The sequence below is a fragment of the Zerene cesonia genome, chromosome 11 (genome assembly GCF_012273895.1).
Source record: "Zerene cesonia ecotype Mississippi chromosome 11, Zerene_cesonia_1.1, whole genome shotgun sequence".
Classification (NCBI taxonomy): domain Eukaryota; kingdom Metazoa; phylum Arthropoda; class Insecta; order Lepidoptera; family Pieridae; genus Zerene; species Zerene cesonia.
Genome location: NC_052112.1, coordinates 5,672,684 through 5,692,860, shown reverse-complemented (window position 1 = coordinate 5,692,860; position 20,177 = coordinate 5,672,684). Strand labels below are relative to the sequence as shown.

Sequence of the window (20,177 nt, the reverse complement as noted above, 5' to 3'; positions counted from 1 at the left end):
AACTTTCGCATTTATAATATTAGAAGGAAAGGATAGAAGGATAGTAGGATAGTAGGATAGGATAGGATTTTATCGATATATCGAAAGATGTTTCATCTACTACGAACAAAAACTAACTAGTTTTTGCTCTTAGTAAACAGTGTTAACTAGATGTGTTAACTAACTATGGTGGGGTACGTTGTTTATTTTTAAATTTGGAGTAATTGTGCTAAGAACATTTAAATTAACGTATTTATTTCTATGATAATGTTGCCAGTTACACTAGAGGCTATAAGTAAAAACAAAGACTTGGAACAATGTATTAAATTTATTTTACATTGTAATTTTGATAACAGTCATTTTTTGTAATATTTATGTTGAACTATTGAAATGAGCGTTATTAATGTTTATTTTTGTTGGAATATTTGTTGCATATAAATTATGATGTGCATAATTTGATTTTGAATTTGAATTTTTTTATATCGGCCACACACGGCTAAACTGTCAAGAAACTCTTTTTGCGCTTTCGAGATAGTGATGAAGTGTAACAGCATTTTCCGTTTTCTGGTCCATGTGTTTTACTTCTTAAAATAAAGTAATATTGGAGGATTCTCTTGTTTTAAAGTACTTGTTTGTTGGAAAAAATGTATAAAAACAAAAAAGATGTTGACGTTCACGTGGAAAAACTAATGTCCAAATTATCACTGAAAGACGTAAGTACCAATTTTTACTCCTTTTTAAATCATATAACGATGAAAGTACATAATATTCTTTTGGTTTTAGTTCAAAGCCAGAGCTTACTCGATCGCGCGTTTATATTTTGAAGTGGGCGACTACGGAAGTTGCCAAAAATATGTGGAACAATACCTTACCCATAAAGCTAATAATGCAGCTGCCCACAAACTTCTCGGCCAAACCTTTCAAAAGATGGGTTGCAAAGAGAGAGCATTTGAAGAATTTAAAATTTCACTCGACCTTGACCCTGCTCAGACAAGTATTATTCTAGATAGTAAGTATTCTCTAACAATTCAGGTAGAGTAGTGATATGAAAGATAAGTATTATAGAATCTATTAAAATTTTATATAAACTTATTTAGTTGTCTCCATTGTAGGTATCTTTCCATTTTTTTTAAGATCGGTAGTGATTCCATGGTACATAACAGTTTATATTTGAATGTTTTAATTTAAAAATGTATTTTTTTTCTTCAAACATGTTTAATTAGATATTCTTTTCTTGTTACTATGACATGTATATAAATAATTTAATGACTGTTTCAGTTTGCGAATTACTAGTAGATGAAGATACTGGTATTGATGCTGGAAGAGCAAAATACTGGTGTGAAAAAGCAGAAGCAACATTTCCAAAACATCCAGTTACATTTAAATTAAGAGAAAAACTTCTTACTATTGCTAATCCTGATCCCGAAGCATTGACCAAACTGCTAAAGTCTGAACTTTCGGCTCGGCCAAAGGATGCAGTTCTACATTTTCGCTTATTGAAGCATTATTTGGATACAAATAAAGCACAGGAAGCATTTGATCACTGCTGTAATGTGGAATTTGAAAGACCACCATTTTTGAACAATTTTGCATGGTATGAAATAATGTCTGAAGTACTCAAGCGCAATTCCAATAAGAGCAATGATTGGTTATTTCAACTTCTGTTTCTGACTGTCAAGGAGAGGCTTTGTACACTGAGTCTTACAGAGATACCGCAGGGTCAGTGTAAAAGTTTAATTGAATCAAGGGAACTTCTTAATGACTATGATCAGTCAATAGCAACTGTTACAAAAGCTGGCCCTACACCAGGTTTAGCTGAATTTCATGCTAGTCTTTTACAACATCACCGTGGCCAATTTTCATTCCTAGCTGCAACTTTTATACTGAAAAAAGCTAAAAAAGATCAACTCAACTGGCATGATGCTACAAAATTATCTTCAATATTAATGCTCATGTCATGGCAATCATCTCCTGTTAGTCCCAATGTTAACTGGCTTAATGGTGCACCTGAAAAACAAAAAAAAGCTGTATTTCGATGGTATATTGAAGGAGCTTACAGATGTTCACAATCTGGTTACTTCATCTTTATTAACCACCAGGATAAAACCCAGTTATTTTTAAATCAAATATCCCAATTTTGTTCTGGCAAAAATTGGAAAGATAAAATTTATGACAACTTATTTTCTAGAGAAGACAAAAACAAAGCAGATTCATATCTCACATCTAATTTCTTTAATGCTCCGTCTTTAAGACTTCCTAGAAAAGTGGAAATACAAGGATATGATATAGATGCTCAAAAACAGTATCCAAATTCACTTCACCATTTTGTGTGGATATTGATTAATTATAATGACTTTGGTGATTTTAAATGTACTATTTTTGATATGCTTAAACCAACAGTGACAACTTGTGGCCCTGAGACATTAAATAAGTTAGACATTTTAGCTTTTCTATACAGTGCTGCTTTAGCTGCTCAAAAGCAAAAAAGTAAATTTAATTATATTCCAGCTGATGCTCCAATTATCATACCAGCCAACATAACAGACCTGCTGTGCTCACTGCCACAGATTAAGTGGTGGGATTGCGCATATAAATTCAGTCAAAATGAACTGGGTATTGAATTTACTGATATTCGTTCAACACTAACTAGAGGAATTGAGGTTGTAAGATGTGTTGACAATCATGGCCTAGACCCTGAACTGCTATGTACACTTGGACGTATCTTTGATAAACTGTCTCAACTTGCACCAATTGAAGACAAAAATGTATACGAATCAAGGGCAAAACTATATTACACCTCAGCAATACCACTTTTAGAAAAGTTGAAAAGTAAATCTGTTATTAAATTACCAGCAAAGAGGTTATTTGATTATACCCACAAAGAATTTGATAATAAAGATTTAAATATTTTGTTACAAGAGAGTAAGCTATTTGTAGCTTTAAGCCATTATAATGAATGTGAGTATGTAAAAGCTATCGAAATATTATCTGATTTAACAACTCCTGACAGTTTTTACTATCTGAGTGAATCATACAGAAAACTAGCAGAGGAAGAAAAGAGCACATCTAAGTTTAACGAAAATATTTCCAAATATGCAACATTATTAGGTAAAGCCAAAAATTATGCTTACAAATCACTAGAAACAATTAAGGAAAAAGATTCTTACAAAACATTGCCATTGTATTCATATATCCAAATCTTAATTGACACTATAGAATCTGATCTTAGTAAGATAGACAAAAATTTATCAGTTTCACTTTTGAATGATGGTGATAGAAGATATTCTTCTGATGAGAATGCATTTGAAATTGAAAATGTTCCTTTAGTCTCTAAAAGCATTTCTCAATTTAGTCGCAATCTAAGTTCTACTCCAAAACAGTCAAGTAAACAGTTATTAAATATGAATTCGACAAATTATCGTACAGCTTTAGATTCGCAAGTCTTCGACAACACAAATTTTGATCCAAATTTGCTTGATAGAATTGAGAAACAAATAAAAAATCTTCAAAAAAGGGATGCAACTATAGATGATTTTATGGAACAAACAAAGAATTGGTTTGATGAAAACAGGAAATTAGGAAATCAAATTATAAATACTATCCATTCAAATATAGAAAATACGACGGAACAATTTAAGCTTCTTAAAATATCAGTTGACCAAGTAAAGGATCAAGTTTCGGAATGTAGAAATGAATGCAAGGATGTTGCTGATTTGAAAAAACAAATTGCTGAACTCAAAAAAGAAGTAAACAAATTAAAGAAATCATCTTCAGAACAAACACTCAACGAGAGTGATCTTTATAACTTGGATGAGGAATACAGGTCAAATGAAAATGCAAATACTTTCGGGAATCAGTTGCCATTTACTGCACCCCAAGTCATGCCTCCATTCACACAAAGAATTGTTCCCCCATTTCCAGTACCACCTAATCCATATCATCTTTATGGTCAAAATTTATATAACCTATACAATCAATACTCTCAACTAACACAAAATTCTTCAGTCCCTGGTGCACCAACTATGTTTGAGCCAAATAGAGCCTCAGTTAATTATCCAGGTGTTTATCAAACTCCTGACCAAATGTACCTTGATGTTGCTCATTTGATTCCACCTACTATACCACCTATTCCTGCAGTAGTTCCATCCGTTCCTAATGTACCTACTGTTTCATGTGTACCATCTACAATAGCAAATTCTGCATCTACTTCTTCAAGTAAAGTTATTCAACAATCTTCGGATGGTAAAACTTCCTCTAGATCGTTGCCTGTAAATGTAGTGATAACTTCTTCGGACCCACTACCCACTACTTCTGCTCCTGCACCAATACTAAGCGTGACAATCCCTCAAAAACACATAAAAGGAACTCCACACAACTATCAGATACCAATGCCTATTAATACTGAAACTAGTTTGGCAGCTCCACCTGTTTTTAATTTTCCGTCAAATAATAAAATGACAACAGCAAATATATCCACATCTACTTCCAGCAATATTCTTTCGAGTTGGAATAAGCCTGGCACTTTAACACCAAACCAAAATACTAATTTCTTAGACCTGAATAATTCTTCCAAGTCTGTAGGTGATGGGGTATTTACATTGTCTTCACCAAATACTAGTTTAAATAAATCGAGGACACTATCTGAAAGAAGCAATACCTCAATAGAAAATTATGATCCTTGTCCAGATTTTAAACCAATAATACCATTACCAGCTGAAGTAAAAGTTACTACAGGTGAAGAAAATGAGACTGCAATATTTTGTGCTCGTGCTAAATTATTTAGGTTTATAGATAAGCAATGGAAAGAAAGAGGTATAGGTGAGATGAAACTTCTTAAACATAATGAGACAGGAAAAGTTCGAGTACTAATGAGAAGAGAACAAGTGCATAAAATTTGTGCAAACCATATAATCATACCTGAAATGGAAATAAAACCAATGAAAAATGAAAACAAGGCATACTTTTGGGTTGCTAATGACTTTGCTGAAGAGACGGTTATCCTAGAAAAATTTTGTATTAGATTTAAATCTGTTGACATTGCCAAAAACTTTTATGACACATTTGAAAAAGCACGAATTGAAAGTTCAGCTATTGCAGACAGTGTTACAAAAACAATCGTACCACCTAACACTACAACTCTCACAACTGTGTCGAAAACTGAATCAAAACCTGAAACAAAGGAATCACAACCAACCAAAACAGTAATTGGTGGATTCACTTTTAGTACTACACCTTCATTTAAAACAGTTACGGAAGTTTCAAAAGAGGAAACGAAAACCATTGAACCAGTGACAACCAAGGTTAGTGTTTTCAGTGGATTAACATTTAAACCAACAAATAGTTCTCCATTTACTAATGTTTTCAGTACAATGTCTAACCAAAAAAGTGAAATACCTAAAGTAGGAGAATCATTACGCAAATTAAATACTTCAGACACTATTGAGGAGTTTGAACCAACAGTTGATTTTAAACCAGTTGTACCATTACCAGCTTTAGTTGACCAAAAAACAGGAGAAGAAGATGAAATAATATTATTTGAGCATAGAGCAAAATTACTAAGATTTGATGCAAACAATAAGGAATGGAAAGAGCGTGGCTTAGGAAATATAAAATTATTGGTACATAAGGATAATAATCAAAAATTACGCTTGCTTATGAGACGGGAACAAATTATGAAAGTTTGTTGTAATCATGCAGTAACAAAAGAAATGACTTTCCAAAAAATGCCAAATATGGATAAAGCTGTTACATGGTGTGCCCAAGATTTTTCAGATGGTGAATTAGTACCAGAAACTTTCTGCTTACGCTTTAAAAATGTGCAAATTTGTGATGACTTTATTGATGCTGTTAAAACAGCGCAATCTCGTTTAGGCGATGATATCAAAGCTGCTAAAGAAGAAAAGAACATTGCCCAACAAAATAACCAAAGTGGGTTTGGGGATCAATTCAAATTAAAACCAGGATCATGGCAATGTACTGCATGTTATACTAACAATTTAGAAAGCTTTATTAAATGTGCCTGCTGTGAATCACCAAAACCTCAAGTTATTAAAGAAAATGTTAATTCCACGTGGGGTGATAAATTTAAAGCAAAACCTGGAACATGGGAATGTAAACAGTGTCTTATTCGTAATCAAGCCGATGGCGTAAATTGCATTGCTTGCAATAGCCCTAAAGAACCGCATTTAGCCAAGGCAGACGCTAAAGTGAGCAAAGAAAATGTTCCAAAATTCAATTTTGGCATCAGTCCTCAATTGACGACTACAAAAGAATTAGTACCCAATAAGACTGTAGCATCTGGGTGGGGAGATAAATTTAAACCCAAAGAAGGTTCCTGGGAATGCAAACAATGTTTTGTTAGAAATGAAAAAGATGTAAAAACATGTACAGCATGTAATAGTCCAAAAGATCCAGGTTCTTGCAGTTCTGAAGTCAAATCTATACTCAGTAACACCCCTACCCCGAAATATACTTTTGGCATATCTCAAAAGTCTAATGAAACAAATAATGTACCCACATCTTCTCTTTTCAATACAAATGCTTCCCAGACATTTAAGTTTGGTATTTCGCCCAACAATGACTCCAGTATTAAAGCATTTGGTGATAATTCCAAAAACTCTGTACTCAATCTTCAAAAACCTTCTAATGGCAGTGATGTTCAAGCAGATATAAAATCAGATAAAAATGAAAACGAGAATAGTCAAAAACCAGCTTTGTTACCAACACCTTCTAATGCAGTCAAATTTGGATCAAAAGAGGGTGGAACATTTGATTTTGCATTCAAGCCAAAGTCACCTGTGAAAAGCAAGAGTCCTCTAAAATCTCCAAAAAGTGTTAAAGGAGAAGAAAGTGGCGATGATGAGTATGTGTCAGAAGATGAAGGAGCTCATATACATTTCAGTCCTGTGATTCCTATGCCTGATAAGGTACCTTTTTCATTACATTATTTTTCATGAATCTTAGTGATATTAAACCATTTGAATGTTATGTCACATTTAAAATGTTCCTTTTTCTACTCCTTGTAAAAATCTAATTTTCTCAAATAATTTTAAATAACTGAGAACTGGTTAAAATTCACATTAGATATTATTTGTGATGAATGATTGATTTTCACTAATTAATCGGTTTTTAAAGGTTGAAGTGGTAACTGGTGAAGAAAATGAAGAAGAACTATATGGTCATAGAGCAAAATTATTCATATTTTCTGCAAGTGAGTGGAAAGAACGTGGTATAGGAATTGTTAAAATATTGAAACACAAAGATAATGGGAAGTTGAGGTATGTATCGTTTACGAAATTTTAATTAATAATTTTTGCTTTGGGCTTGATGCGCATTGCCAAAGAATATTCCCGTTATGTTTTACTGCTCTAGCATCATTCTTCAGACTTAATTATCTATATCTTTCTTAATATATAAAAATCCAGTGTCATGATGTATGTTCCCAAATAACTCTTTACCAACTCAACCGATTTTGATGAAATTTGTCATTTTATGTGTAATTTGGTCCAACTTAAGATATAGGACAGTTTTTATTTCAATTAATTATCCCAATAATTTATAATTATGCATGTTTCGTGTTGTACTCACTCAGTAATCACTGGACCAATCCACCATTAGATAAGATTACTGAGTAGACTGCTATAGGCTATAGATATACCACGAGCAAAGCCCGGACGGGCCGCTTCTTTACACAATGATGATATGGAATGAATACTTTGATGTACGATATTTAAAATTTGTTACTAATTATAAAACTGAAATTAACAACATTCAACCAATACTGTAATATCTGGAAATTTGATTCTCTATTAATAATAATATGTTATTTCAAAAATGATAGTTGTTTGTATAATGTTATATTTTTTAGGATTCTAATGCGCCGTGAACAAGTTCATAAAATATGCCTCAATCATGTTTTATCTCCGGATGTGATATATAAGCCAAAAGATGAGAAAACATGGTTGTTTGCAGCCAATGATTATAGTGATGGAGATTTACAACTTCAACAATTTTGTCTTAGATTCCAAAATAAAGCTATTGCACAGCAATTTAAACAGGAGGTTGACAAAGCTATCAAAAATAAGTATGGGGAGATAGAAGAAAAGAAAGATGTGGAATTAAATGACTTAGATGATGTAATTTTTGTATCTGAAATACAAGCTTCTACTGAAGAACAACAAAAGGCCAAAGAACTGATGTTACCAGAAAACTTTTATACTTACAAAAATAAAAGCCCATGTGAAGGGTGTCGAGGCTGTGAAGACGATGATGAAAAAGCAGAACAAACTGCATTTAAATCTCAATCGCAATCCGACAATTACAACAAGAATGAAGATGATGCATCAACTCCTATAAAATCATCAGCTGTTAATCTACGAAGTAGTTTGAGTAGCTATGGTACTCCCTCAGCCTCAAACAGGACAATGGATAATTCTATTTTCCAAACACCATTAGGCAATACAGGTCCCTATAATGAAAATAGTTCACCCTCTACATTGCACAATACATTAACCGGCAACAAACTTAACATGTTTGGTGGGCTTTTTAAACAACAACCATCGACAGATTTAACTTCCAGTGAAAGTAGTGCAATTAAACCTGTAACTTTTGTAAGTGCTGGTTTTGTACAGACTCCTACTACTGGTGCGAAAAGTTCAATTTTGGCCGCACCTAAGTTTAAGGCTCTTAATGCCCTTGGAGAGCAGCAGAACACTACACCAAAAGTTTCATTTGCATCTGATGAACCTAAAAGTATGTTTGGATCATCTGAGCCAAAAAATTTATTCGGTTCTGGTACAGGAAATTTATCTGGAGCCACTAACTCACAAAAAAACATCTTCTCGAACTCGGGCATATCAACAAATACGTCTATATTTAAATCTGCATTAAATAAAAACAATGAAACAAATGATTCTGATGTGAAATCAGTATTTTCTATTGATGAACAAAAGCCAGTTAATTTATTCAGTGGATCATCACAAGGAAGTTTATTTGGTCCAACAGTGCTGAAAACAAACGAAATTAAACCTTCTAGTGGAATATTTGGCCAATCTTCTACTTTTTCATTTGGTAATTTAAACCCAAATGCTCAAGATGCTACAAAGCCCGCAACTAGTGATAAATCTACCATAGCTCATAACATTTTTAACACCCAAGAAAAAAGCACTAATGAGGCGAAAAGTTTATTCTCAGCAGCAAATTTGAGCACTAAACCAATTGATAAATCGGATAACAGTGGCCATGCTAAAGAAGCGTTAAAGATACCTGATGTCTGCTTGTCGTTTGCGGAATTATCTTCGAGTACCACAGAATTTGCCATTCCAAGTATGTAGCAATTACATGTGAATATTTTTAATCGTAATATTAAAAACTCAATGCTGATAAACTTTACATAAAATGTTTATTTATTTATTCTTCGTTGCTCTTAAAATTAAAAAAAAAATACTACAAGAACTTAATAAAACTACAATCTAAACAATGCTTTTATTTTTCAGAAAAAGCAGATTTTAAATGGGAAGGTGCTGGGCAACAGCTTTTTGTTAGCGCATCCGGCAAAGAGGAGGTTAACCCTCCTGGTAACGATGCAGCCGACAAGTCGAATACGAGCGCTACTGGCGAAGATGAATACGACCCGCATTATGAGCCCATAGTTCCACTACCAGATAAGATTGTTGTTACCACTGGCGAGGAAGACGAGGCATGTATTCCATTTAAGTCACTAACAGATCATATATTAATTATTAACACAACATAAAACATACTATTTTATTATAGTGTTCCTAAAATCTTGATTTCATTATTACAGGAAAAACTATTTGGCGAACGCTGTAAATTATATCGCTTCGATGAAAAAACTCGTGAATGGAAAGAACGTGGCATTGGTGAAATGAAAATATTGTATCATCCAGAGAGAAAAACATATCGTATGCTACTCAGACGGGAACAAGTACATAAAGCAGTATTGAATATGTTGCTATTCATAGACCTGGAGCTATTTCCAATGAAGAATTCCGATTGTGCTTGGATGTGGGCGGGCGTTAATTATGTTGATAGCGCGGGCGAACAAGAGACTCTTGCTGTGCGTTTCAAGTCCGCCAGCTTGGCCACTAAATTCCAGGAAAAAGTACTTGAATGTGTTCGCGTAAGTTATTTTCTGATTTTCAATGTCTTGAAATTTTTTTTTTACCAATCGTAATGTGGTGTTTGTTTCGGTGTATAGAAACTACAAGTAGCCGCAGCGGAAGCAATACGCAAAGAGAAAGAAGCAAATGAAAACACGGCCGGCGGTATCGCACCACTCAGACTTCCCAAGCATCTCCAGGACAGTGCACGTGCTGATAAAGCAATGTCTTCATTGACTTCACCTTTCAGTCAATCCAGTACGAGTTCGCAAAATATAGAAAGGAGTTCCGATAATGATAATAAACAGAATGGTATTTTTCAAAGTTCGGAATTAAGTGCGGGCTTAAAACAAGTGCATTTTGAAGAACAACAAGAACAAGATGAGGATGAAGAAGATTATGAACATGATTATGATGAACATGCTGGTGATTCAGAAGATTATTACAATGAAGTAAGAGATACTTATTAATCAATATTATTCTTGCCAGAATCTTTTCGTAAACTTTATTTTTTATTTACAATAACCTGATTTTAGTATTCATTGTTGAACATAAAAATATATTTACATAAGGTTTACGACAAGCATCAGATAAAATTTTTCTCAAAAAATATTATAGATTTACCAAAATAATACATCGTTTATTTTCTCATTTGTTAAACACGCTATTTAACTTCTAACCTTCGCATCTCGTTTCATTACTGACTTTTCTAATCTTTATATTTTGAAATATTTAAAAATTTCATTAATAGTAATGCTATTTAAAACTTAAAAATTATAGAGTAAACATAAACCGAAAGCTCGTTTCCCCCTTCATTCTATTATTCCCATCCATTAAATATCCCTTACCCCTTATAAATGGACAACACATTTTCAGATTATTAGACTAACCTCAATTTTATGGCAATGTGTATGAGGCAAATTAATATTTTGTTACATTAGCACTACATTAATAAATTTAAATTAAGACAACTAAATTCGAAAAGTCTCGCTAAATTCGACATTATTGCTGGAACTCTTAAGTTATACACACGACGCACAAATACTCAAAGTGTAGGTTACACTTTGAGTATTGACCAAATAGTCTAACAATGTGTCCAATCGATATTTAAGGAAGAGGAGGAAGAGTCAGCGGTGTACTACGCGTGCGACGGCGAGGTGGCCATCGAAGAAGACGGCGCGCAGAGCACGTGCAAAGATGCGCGTGTGCAAGTGTTGTTCGACAACGACGTGTGCTCGCCGAAAATACTCGTCACCGACTCCAATACCGGCGAAATACTCGCCGACATGCTTATACATACCGATACAGAGTTCCAGGTGAGAAAATATGTACTCGTGAGAAAATTTATCGTTTTATAGCCACATTGAGCTTATGTAAATACTCTATGTATTTTTTTTGCATGACTGTTTTGCGGACATTTCTATAAATCTACTATATACGACAATCAAAAGAATTGCTTTAAACCAGATAATACAAATCATAATCAAATGAACATCGTGACTATTGTTTCGTCGATTGTTACTACATTAAAATCATAATGTCGTTCTATGTATGAAATATGAAATGACTTCTTAAATATATTAAGTTGTTTTATAAACTCTCATATTGCATAACATTATAACCTTTGATTGTTATACCAAACTAGCTTATTCATCATATATCAGTTTAGGACACCCATACTTATATTTTCTTGTTTATTGATATATTTTTTTCCATAGATTATTGGTGACACCTGTTCATGGTCAGGTATAGACTACACAAGGAACACGCCGGCTGACAAGAAAGTTACAGTCTATTTTCCCGATAGTCAGACAACAATGGAATTCTATGATAGCTGTGAGGTAAGTGTTGCTCTATATTAGTTTATTTTTTTAACACCACAAACTAATCTTATTATTCTAGATACAATAGTTTAATTTTCTAAATAAATTGATGTAGCACTTAACTGTGTTTTTATTATATATGTAAACGTACTTCGTTTAGGTGATTTAAAAAATAATCGTTGTGTTAACTTAATCTTGACAAGCTAAATGAGATCCACGGGGCACATCTATTATTGTTAAGATTATTAAATAATTTTTTGGATACCTTTTATTTAAAAAAAATTACCAATAATCACGTTATCTACGAGTGTCATAACCTATATCTTATTTTTATCCCGGGTCAACCGGGGCGAAGCCGGGACGAGCTGCTAGTACAATATATTTATTTTGTTATCACATTTATTTTTTTTATTTTTTTTTCAGACCAGTAAAGCGTCGACCTATGTATCAAATGATCCCGAGTCTTAAATATTTTAGCGTAGTTATTGTCATGTCATTTTAGCTACCTATGTAATTCAACTAGTTGTAGTTATTATAATAAGGGTTGTGAAGTTCGGTGTATGTCTTGTAGTAAAGTATTATGTTTTGCTCGAAGCGTGTTTTTATTTTTATTTTTGACAAATGCCGAAAAACTGTACGTAATTTTTTTGAGGCGTTATAGAAATTAATTGAGTAGCAAGCTGCAGTTGACTTTTGTAGTTTTAAATACTTTCCATGTTTTCGTTGCTTAATATCTTTCCCAGTGTTTATTGCTTAAAATACAATTTTCGATTCCAACTACTGCAGCTTGATAAACCTTTTGACGATCAGTGTAATGTTGTTATTGTAATATCATATTATTATCGCTTTAATCAAGCATATTTTTCATTATCAACAAGAAGATCTGATCAATGTTTGTTGATTTTTCCTTTAAAAGGAAATATTTAAGTAAGTAATGTAATGTTATAAATGAATATTGTGTAAATTATTATTATTGATTTTATTGGTCAGGTCTTTTTGATTATTTTACAATAATTAATAGCAAAAATATGTTGGTTTCCATGTGCTTTGAATATCGATTCCTTGAAATGATCATTAAGGCTGAAAAGGAGCTCAGAATTCGAAACAATAAAAACGAGAAACGGAGATCAGAGTGCCAGGTATTCAATATTTTAGTATAAAAAACGGGTAAACAAAGCACATTTCAGTAATATTCCTTTTCTCGTTTGAATTGTAAATTATGCTATTATATTAACTGCAATAAAATACTTAATTCGAATTTTTTATCTTTTATTTATTATTATTTACTCTTTCCCGTGTAAGCTCTTGGTGTAAACGACGTGAAAAGAATAAACCTTCTTCGTCAAGATTAAACAATCAAATAATAAAACAAAACAAAATATAATGTTCATATATGTTTGTTGAAATAGGTGAGTTAATTAGCATAAAAAAGCAACAGCGGGGGTTATTTTTCATCAGAAAAAAAAAACAGATTTCCGAAAATTCGCTTTCCATCCCCAGAAATGACTAGATGACCAAGATTTCTTGAAATAACACCCTATGCTTTTAATATATCAATCGATAGGGCCAATTACATATTAAGGGTGTTATCTCGCAAACCCACTTGATAAGTCAAACAAGGGAAAACAGTACACTTAAATTTTACAGATTTGGTCTGTTCGATATCCGGGTGTAGTTTTTTTGAATAAAATTTATGATGACAAAATTCTATCCGTAACATTGGTATTTGTAGCATGTTTCTGAACTTAATGACAAAATATGTCAATCAAGGGGTAAACATTTATAAAGAAAAAAAGATATAACACGACGATTTTATTCTTTGCAAACAATATAATTATTTTTGTAATGCTTTTGTCACGATATTGCGGTATATTTTTTTATTTATGTTCCTAAACTCTATTGTTACATAGCTCGTAAAGTAGTACTACACGCACATGAAACCGAAAGAATAGAAAAAAATTAATGTGTAAAATCCATTACTGATGTGGAACCATAGATGGCCGAGAGTCGTTGCAACGGCTAAATACGGGGGTTCGAAACCTACCTCAGTATCGATTTTTTTTTTCTATTCAAATATTTTTCAAAGTAATACTATTTCGCCGTGATCATTCGACCATATTATGTCTCATGATAGAAGATAATATATCATTCTTCTTGTGTAATAATTGTAGAATTAAGGTATCCAATTTAGGAAAATTTTGTCATTTGGTCCTACTGAATTTGGAGTGATAGTAAAAAGATATGGCTATCTTCTTCGTAGAAAATAATTATTCAACATAACTCATCCAAGTTCATTCACTCCCAAACAGCTTCACTCGAAACATTCTATCGCCCCTTGCTTCTATCTGCGTTAATACCAACCTACTATTTGCTGCTGCACGCTTTTCAGCTTTAATGGTAATACTTGAGGCAATGTGTTTAACTTCTTGCCAAACTAATAGCTATGAAAATGATTATATGAAACAAAAACGAAGTTTTGAACTTGAACTGAGATCTGTATTCCTAAGCTGCGATGTAAGCGTAAGTAAAATATTATTCACACTTTTTTATTTGAATTCAAAATTTTGTGAACATAACAAATTAAAGTAAAAGAACAGAATGGTATTGAAGTATTAGCCAATAATGACGTTGCAAGATTTCAAAGAGAAGAACTTTTCAAACATAATTCTCTACGCCATTGTAAGAAAAAGCTCGCAGTTACCATAAAGATGTGCAATGACCCAATGGTAAGAATCAATTTCAGTGTGATTTGGTCGAAAACATAAATTAATAAGAAGGTTACCATTGCAAAGCTATACAGATACCAGTTGGGTAATCTATATAATAATATACAATAAATTATTATATATTTTATTCTCAAAAGTCAAAGATGTTGGTGTGTATTGAAATTGAGTACTGGCAGCCACAATAAATAACCTTTTAATCAGATTTCTTTTTTTATCCTTAGCAGCCTTCCGCTGATGAGTACATACCCATAGAACACGTTTTAGGTGCCAATAATAAGCGCATACGACTCCTTAATCCTTATATTCTACGCCTTCGCCGTGAAGCACCATATCAAATTTATAAACTACAGAAGCTGGATGTTAGTTCGTTTATTTTAAATAATGCCTATAAATTTCAAACATTAGATAATTGTATAGCAACTTATATTTTTTTTTTGTAGACTGTCACAGGGGTTCTTGGAAGTTCCAGCAAAGAATATAAAAATGTAAGCGGTTTTAATACTAAAGTATAAACTGATATATGGTATATACAACATGCATTGCATTTTTTTCAGAATATGATTAACGGGGAACAAAAAAGATTGAAACGGCAGGATAACGGTTTAAATAATGAAACAATAAGGTTTAATTTTAATGACGAAAATCTTTATCCGTTACCGGAAAAAGAAAGCCAAATGACCTTTGTTGAAAAATTTCGTGAGTTTTTTACGTTTCCTATAAAACCAGCGCACTGGTTTTATGTTATAGTACCTAGCTGCGCCGCGCGGTTTCACAAAAAAATGCGCGGTTTAAATATGCCTTTATGTTATTCCAGTTGTCCAGCTGTCTATGTACCAAATTTCATTGCAATCGGTTCAGTAGTTTTTGCGTGAAAGAGTAACAAACAAACACACACACACACACACACACATCCTTACAAACTTTCGCATTTATAATATTAGTAGGATTATAGTAGGATTAGCCAATATTTAAGGCTCCAATAATGCTAATATACTGGACATTACGACAAATAAGGAGCCTGTTTATACTTTTTCTGATAACATAATACATAATACAATAACATATACATATAGGTTGACACTATGTTTTTTAACCAAACACAAGAAAATACTATGTTTTCTTATTAGGTATCATCAATATTAATTAATAGTATTTATATGCAAGTGCCTAGACACAGATACGATACAGATATACTACTGTAAGATGTATATTTATATATGTATGTATATAAAAAAATTTAATATAAATTAAAATTTTTAATAACATTTACAACAGAAAATACTTAAAAAACAATATCACAAATTAGTATAATGGGATGGGATGGGATTTTTATTAGTTACTAACGTACCTCCCGCGGCCTACCTTGGCCTGCGTAGACAAAGAAATGCATCACGGTTATATTATCACCGTACTTAAATGTAGCTTGTGTCACTCCAGTCTCCTTACAGACACAAATCATATCATAGGCCGAGGCGATGTGAAAGAAAGTCAAATAAACAAACACGCTTTCGCATTTATAATTCAAATTAGCAAGGATTTTCTATAAAACAACGACCGTGAAAACCATCTAAGCTATATAACTAGTAATCATTATCACAACTTTCGTCCGTGAAGACCTCACATTTTATTTTCTTCTCTGTTTGTGTAACGGAATCTTGATCTTTTAATTCGCATAAATCAGTCCCAGATTGAGATGAAAGGTGTTCCTCGGCTTCAATAATAACAGCAAATATTTTTTTCTTTACTTGCGTTTGCATCCAATGTGGCATTACTTTTGTACTTTGTAACATGCATTTAAAAAAGGATTCTAAAGCATCATTGCCTTCTCGATATTTATTATTTTTCTCTACACAGCGTCGCTTCGCTGAATTACTCATTATATTTTCATTACTTTCTGTCGTTGAAACATCATGGTCATTGTTTTTATTTATGGAATTATTAATAAATGGTGGATCCATTTCAATATTTTCTGTTATTCTGTACTTCATGTGCGGCTCGAGAAATTGCATTGCTTTAGCATATTTCCAGGTGGTGATTTGCGCAGGTAATAATTTGTTTTTACCAAGCTTTGCTCGCTTGAGTGCATCGCGATGATTGTCGCGTAATTTCTTCCATTCTATCTTCGCAACTTGAACTGAAATTATTTTAAATTAAAATCTTGTTTGATTATAAATCTACATTACTATTAAAATAATATTTATTACGTAGCAATAACATACTTTTATTGTATAATTTGAATATAACTCTTTATTTAAAGTAAATATCTCAAACTGCATCGTGGAAGCGCGTTTTAGACCGAGTTTACTTTGCGCGCTATAAGCATATTTTTTTAAGTAATATGAAAACAAACTTACTATTAGGTATAGAGCTATTGTTATAGTGCTCAACAACGGTTTGCCATGCTTCATCTTTAATCTGCATTTCGCGATAATCAGGATGCAATGGATTCCACAAGCACGGCTGCTTTCTTACGCCATCTATAAACGCTTCCATTATTCAATTTTAATTTCAGACCAGTCTTGTGTCTTGCTAAACGAGCGTCTGCGGCCGTGTGAGTGCAAACCGGCCTCGCCATACCTCGCTTGGACTCGCGCGTGCTCGGTCACTCCCCCTCGCAGCGCCGCGCCGCTTTAGTCCATAAACCAGTTTCATTGTTTAATATTAAACCTAAACGTGACTAGAATCTCGTACTCGTTCTTTATTATATTTATTACCTGGAGAGTCACTAATTTTTTATTTAATGTTAGATTTAAGTTTAAAAAAAAACATTGCAAGCGGAACGTATGTAGAAATAAAATAAATAAAAAACGTAAAATGTTTCTCAAGTGGTCTGTGGACCACCTATAATAACATAATAATAACTAGAATTAGGTTTTTTTTAGTAAATTAAATTAAGAATATTGACCTTATCGTTGTTCAATATTGAGGTTTATGTAATTAAAGCAAAGAACGGTAAACTCCATAAACAACTTATGCCTACATCAAAATGTACAACTTGTGCCTACATCAAAATATATATTTATAATTTTTTTAAGATTACGATGAGCATAACGTGGGTGAATTATACAAAACCCCTTCACCTCGCACCATTAACGATGAAGATGAAATTATTGGCGTTAAAGGATCGTTAATAAAGGAATCGTCTCATGATAAAAAATTACTACACAACAGAGACAATCCAAGCACATTACCTCTAGAAATAAGGAAGAATAGATTGAGAAAAGACGAGGATATTATGGATTCTACAATAGATACTCTAGTAGAAAGTAAAAATAACGCTCCTATTGAAAAAACAAATAAATTATCAAAAAGAAAAGATTTACCTACAAAACAACGAGATTTCGTTCTATATGAAATTGGTGAACCAGACTTATTGCACAAAGCTAAAATACAACTCTACGAAAAAATGAGCACCATCGATGGAAAAACAGTGTGGAACGATTTCACAAAACTTATACCCGCTAGGTCGGTATTTCCATTTTAATTTAGATAAAGTTTTACGTTCATCAAGTTATAAAACACCTATATAGTACACAAATTAACCAATATCGACGTGCATTGTATTTACACTTCACAATGTATGCTTCACTTTTATTATTCAGTATAAGTACGGTGGACCCAGAATGGAGCAACCAAGACTTAACTATTCGATATCGAACAAAAGATTTTTTATCAAGAGATAATTATACGTTACCTTCGGGTAGCTTGTGTTTAGTTCTGCCATTAAATTATGTAACAGAAAATTTACTAAAGGACAACAGAAAACCCGGTAAAATTATATATAAGTACCTATATGCATTATGCTTACTACAATAATGTAGTTTGTACAATTTTTAATGAAATATGAAATATTTACTTTACTGTCAGAACACCAATTGGAAGACCAGCATGAAGAGTTTATTATTGTGCCAATAGACGATATTATTATGATAAAATCAAATAGAAAAAGTACTCACAATGATATAAATAATGCTTCAATTGAATCGTCAACTGAAAATATTCATGAGGTATTTCAATGTATTACTGTAGTACGTCGTATATAGATTTGATTTTTCAATATTTATGCGCTAATTTAATTAATGTTAATTTAAGCGTCGCCGCAGGGTAGTTATCAGAACGACGCGTACGTTAATGTCTGGTAGCTTAGCAAACCTCGATATACTAGAAAAAGGCACAGATAGGTACCTTATGCTACCGCACAGGACCCCGTATAGATCGCAGTTGGACTTAGAAGCGAAGGCTGATGATAACAAACTTGTTGTTGCGGGGTATTTTTTCGTTTTTTTATCTATACTTCTTAGTCATTCTTAGTCAGGTCTTTCTGTCTGACTATGTCAATGGTTTATTCATCAAATATAATTTTGTTAGGTCTTCAGGAAGGTTGACATCAATAGTATCAGATACTCGTAAAACTCGATCTACGTTGAATCTCCAAGTAACAAATACTGGATTGGCTGCTTCGTATTATAGGTAATTTAATATTAATACGTAAAGATCTAAAATTGTTTTCATCTTAAAGGTTATAATCACTAAATCAATTTGGTAAGGATTTCAGTTCGTGACTGTTTAACTGATTCCGATGAAATACATTCATCGGATGGTGTAACAACTAAATTACTTATACCACCCATGCATACAAAACCATTTCAATTAGAAATTCCCTTAGACAGCTCTTTTACCGATTCTTTGTGTTCAGGTAAGATTGGACAAATTTTATTTCTTTTACGAACGTGGTCTATTTTCAAATTAATTAACAATGTAAATTTCAATTTATTTCTTAATGAGATATCTACTCTAGTTTCATTGATGAACGATGACGATGAAACAGTAGCTGTTCGAAACGCTAAAATAAAAAAAAATGATCGATGTTTCTGCATTTGGCACTGCGAATGCGTTTGTCTCAGTGAGTTCTTTAAAAATTCTAAATCTCCTTCAAATTCTAAGTACAACATCAAATTTAAATGGTACAACATAGGAAGCACCAGCTTGCAAATAAACATAATCTTCAAAATTGGTCCACCCAATCGAAAGTTCATGGTAACGAAACCAAAAAAAATACAGTCCAATTGATAACCCTCTTTTTCTCTAAGTTCGGTTCTTTGCGTTCTTATTCCTGCCCCTTTCTTAATTTGTAATTACAATAATTGTTAAATACAAATATGAAGGCAAGTACAATAAAATCAAGAGCTATTAGCGGTCTAATGGTGTAATAACGGCCGCGGACTGCCCAGGGCTGTATATTATAGTGCAGTCATGGGCAAGCTGCGGCTGAATTCCCACAACACATTAAAGTTATCTAAAGTGTGCGTGTTACGCTCTGCGTGTTGGACCTGTGTCCCCACGTAAACCTTCCAAAAGACCGGGTACCTTCCATCTGGTTTCATACCCGTGAATTATGGAAAGCGGAACATAAACATAATTGCATGGTAATCAGTATTATTACGTACATAAGATTACATTATTAGGTAACAAAATTCAATAAAATTAGACTGTGACTCTCAATGAAATTAGATTTAAAGTATAGTATA

At 32.8% G+C, this 20,177-nt stretch overlaps 2 protein-coding genes across 2 annotated transcripts; one reads left to right on the top strand and one right to left on the bottom strand.

Annotated features, from left to right (window-relative positions):
• The first annotated feature begins 485 nt into the window (after window positions 1–485).
• LOC119830187 (E3 SUMO-protein ligase RanBP2-like) lies at window positions 486–13,182 on the top strand. Its single transcript, XM_038353096.1, has 11 exons — window positions 486–692; window positions 763–988; window positions 1,258–6,905; window positions 7,114–7,256; window positions 7,847–9,303; window positions 9,474–9,676; window positions 9,785–10,120; window positions 10,199–10,552; window positions 11,213–11,416; window positions 11,819–11,941; window positions 12,347–13,182. The coding sequence occupies exons 1-11, from the start codon at window positions 624–626 to the stop codon at window positions 12,389–12,391; spliced, it is 8,808 nt and encodes a 2,935-aa protein (XP_038209024.1). The 5' UTR covers window positions 486–623; the 3' UTR covers window positions 12,392–13,182.
• A 2,968-nt stretch (window positions 13,183–16,150) lies between these two features.
• Window positions 16,151–17,236, bottom strand: LOC119830395. Its single transcript, XM_038353399.1, has 2 exons — window positions 17,004–17,236; window positions 16,151–16,783 (listed from the first exon to the last, which is right to left on the bottom strand). The coding sequence occupies exons 1-2, from the start codon at window positions 17,140–17,142 to the stop codon at window positions 16,230–16,232; spliced, it is 693 nt and encodes a 230-aa protein (XP_038209327.1). The 5' UTR covers window positions 17,143–17,236; the 3' UTR covers window positions 16,151–16,229.
• Between the last annotated feature and the right edge of the window lie 2,941 nt (window positions 17,237–20,177).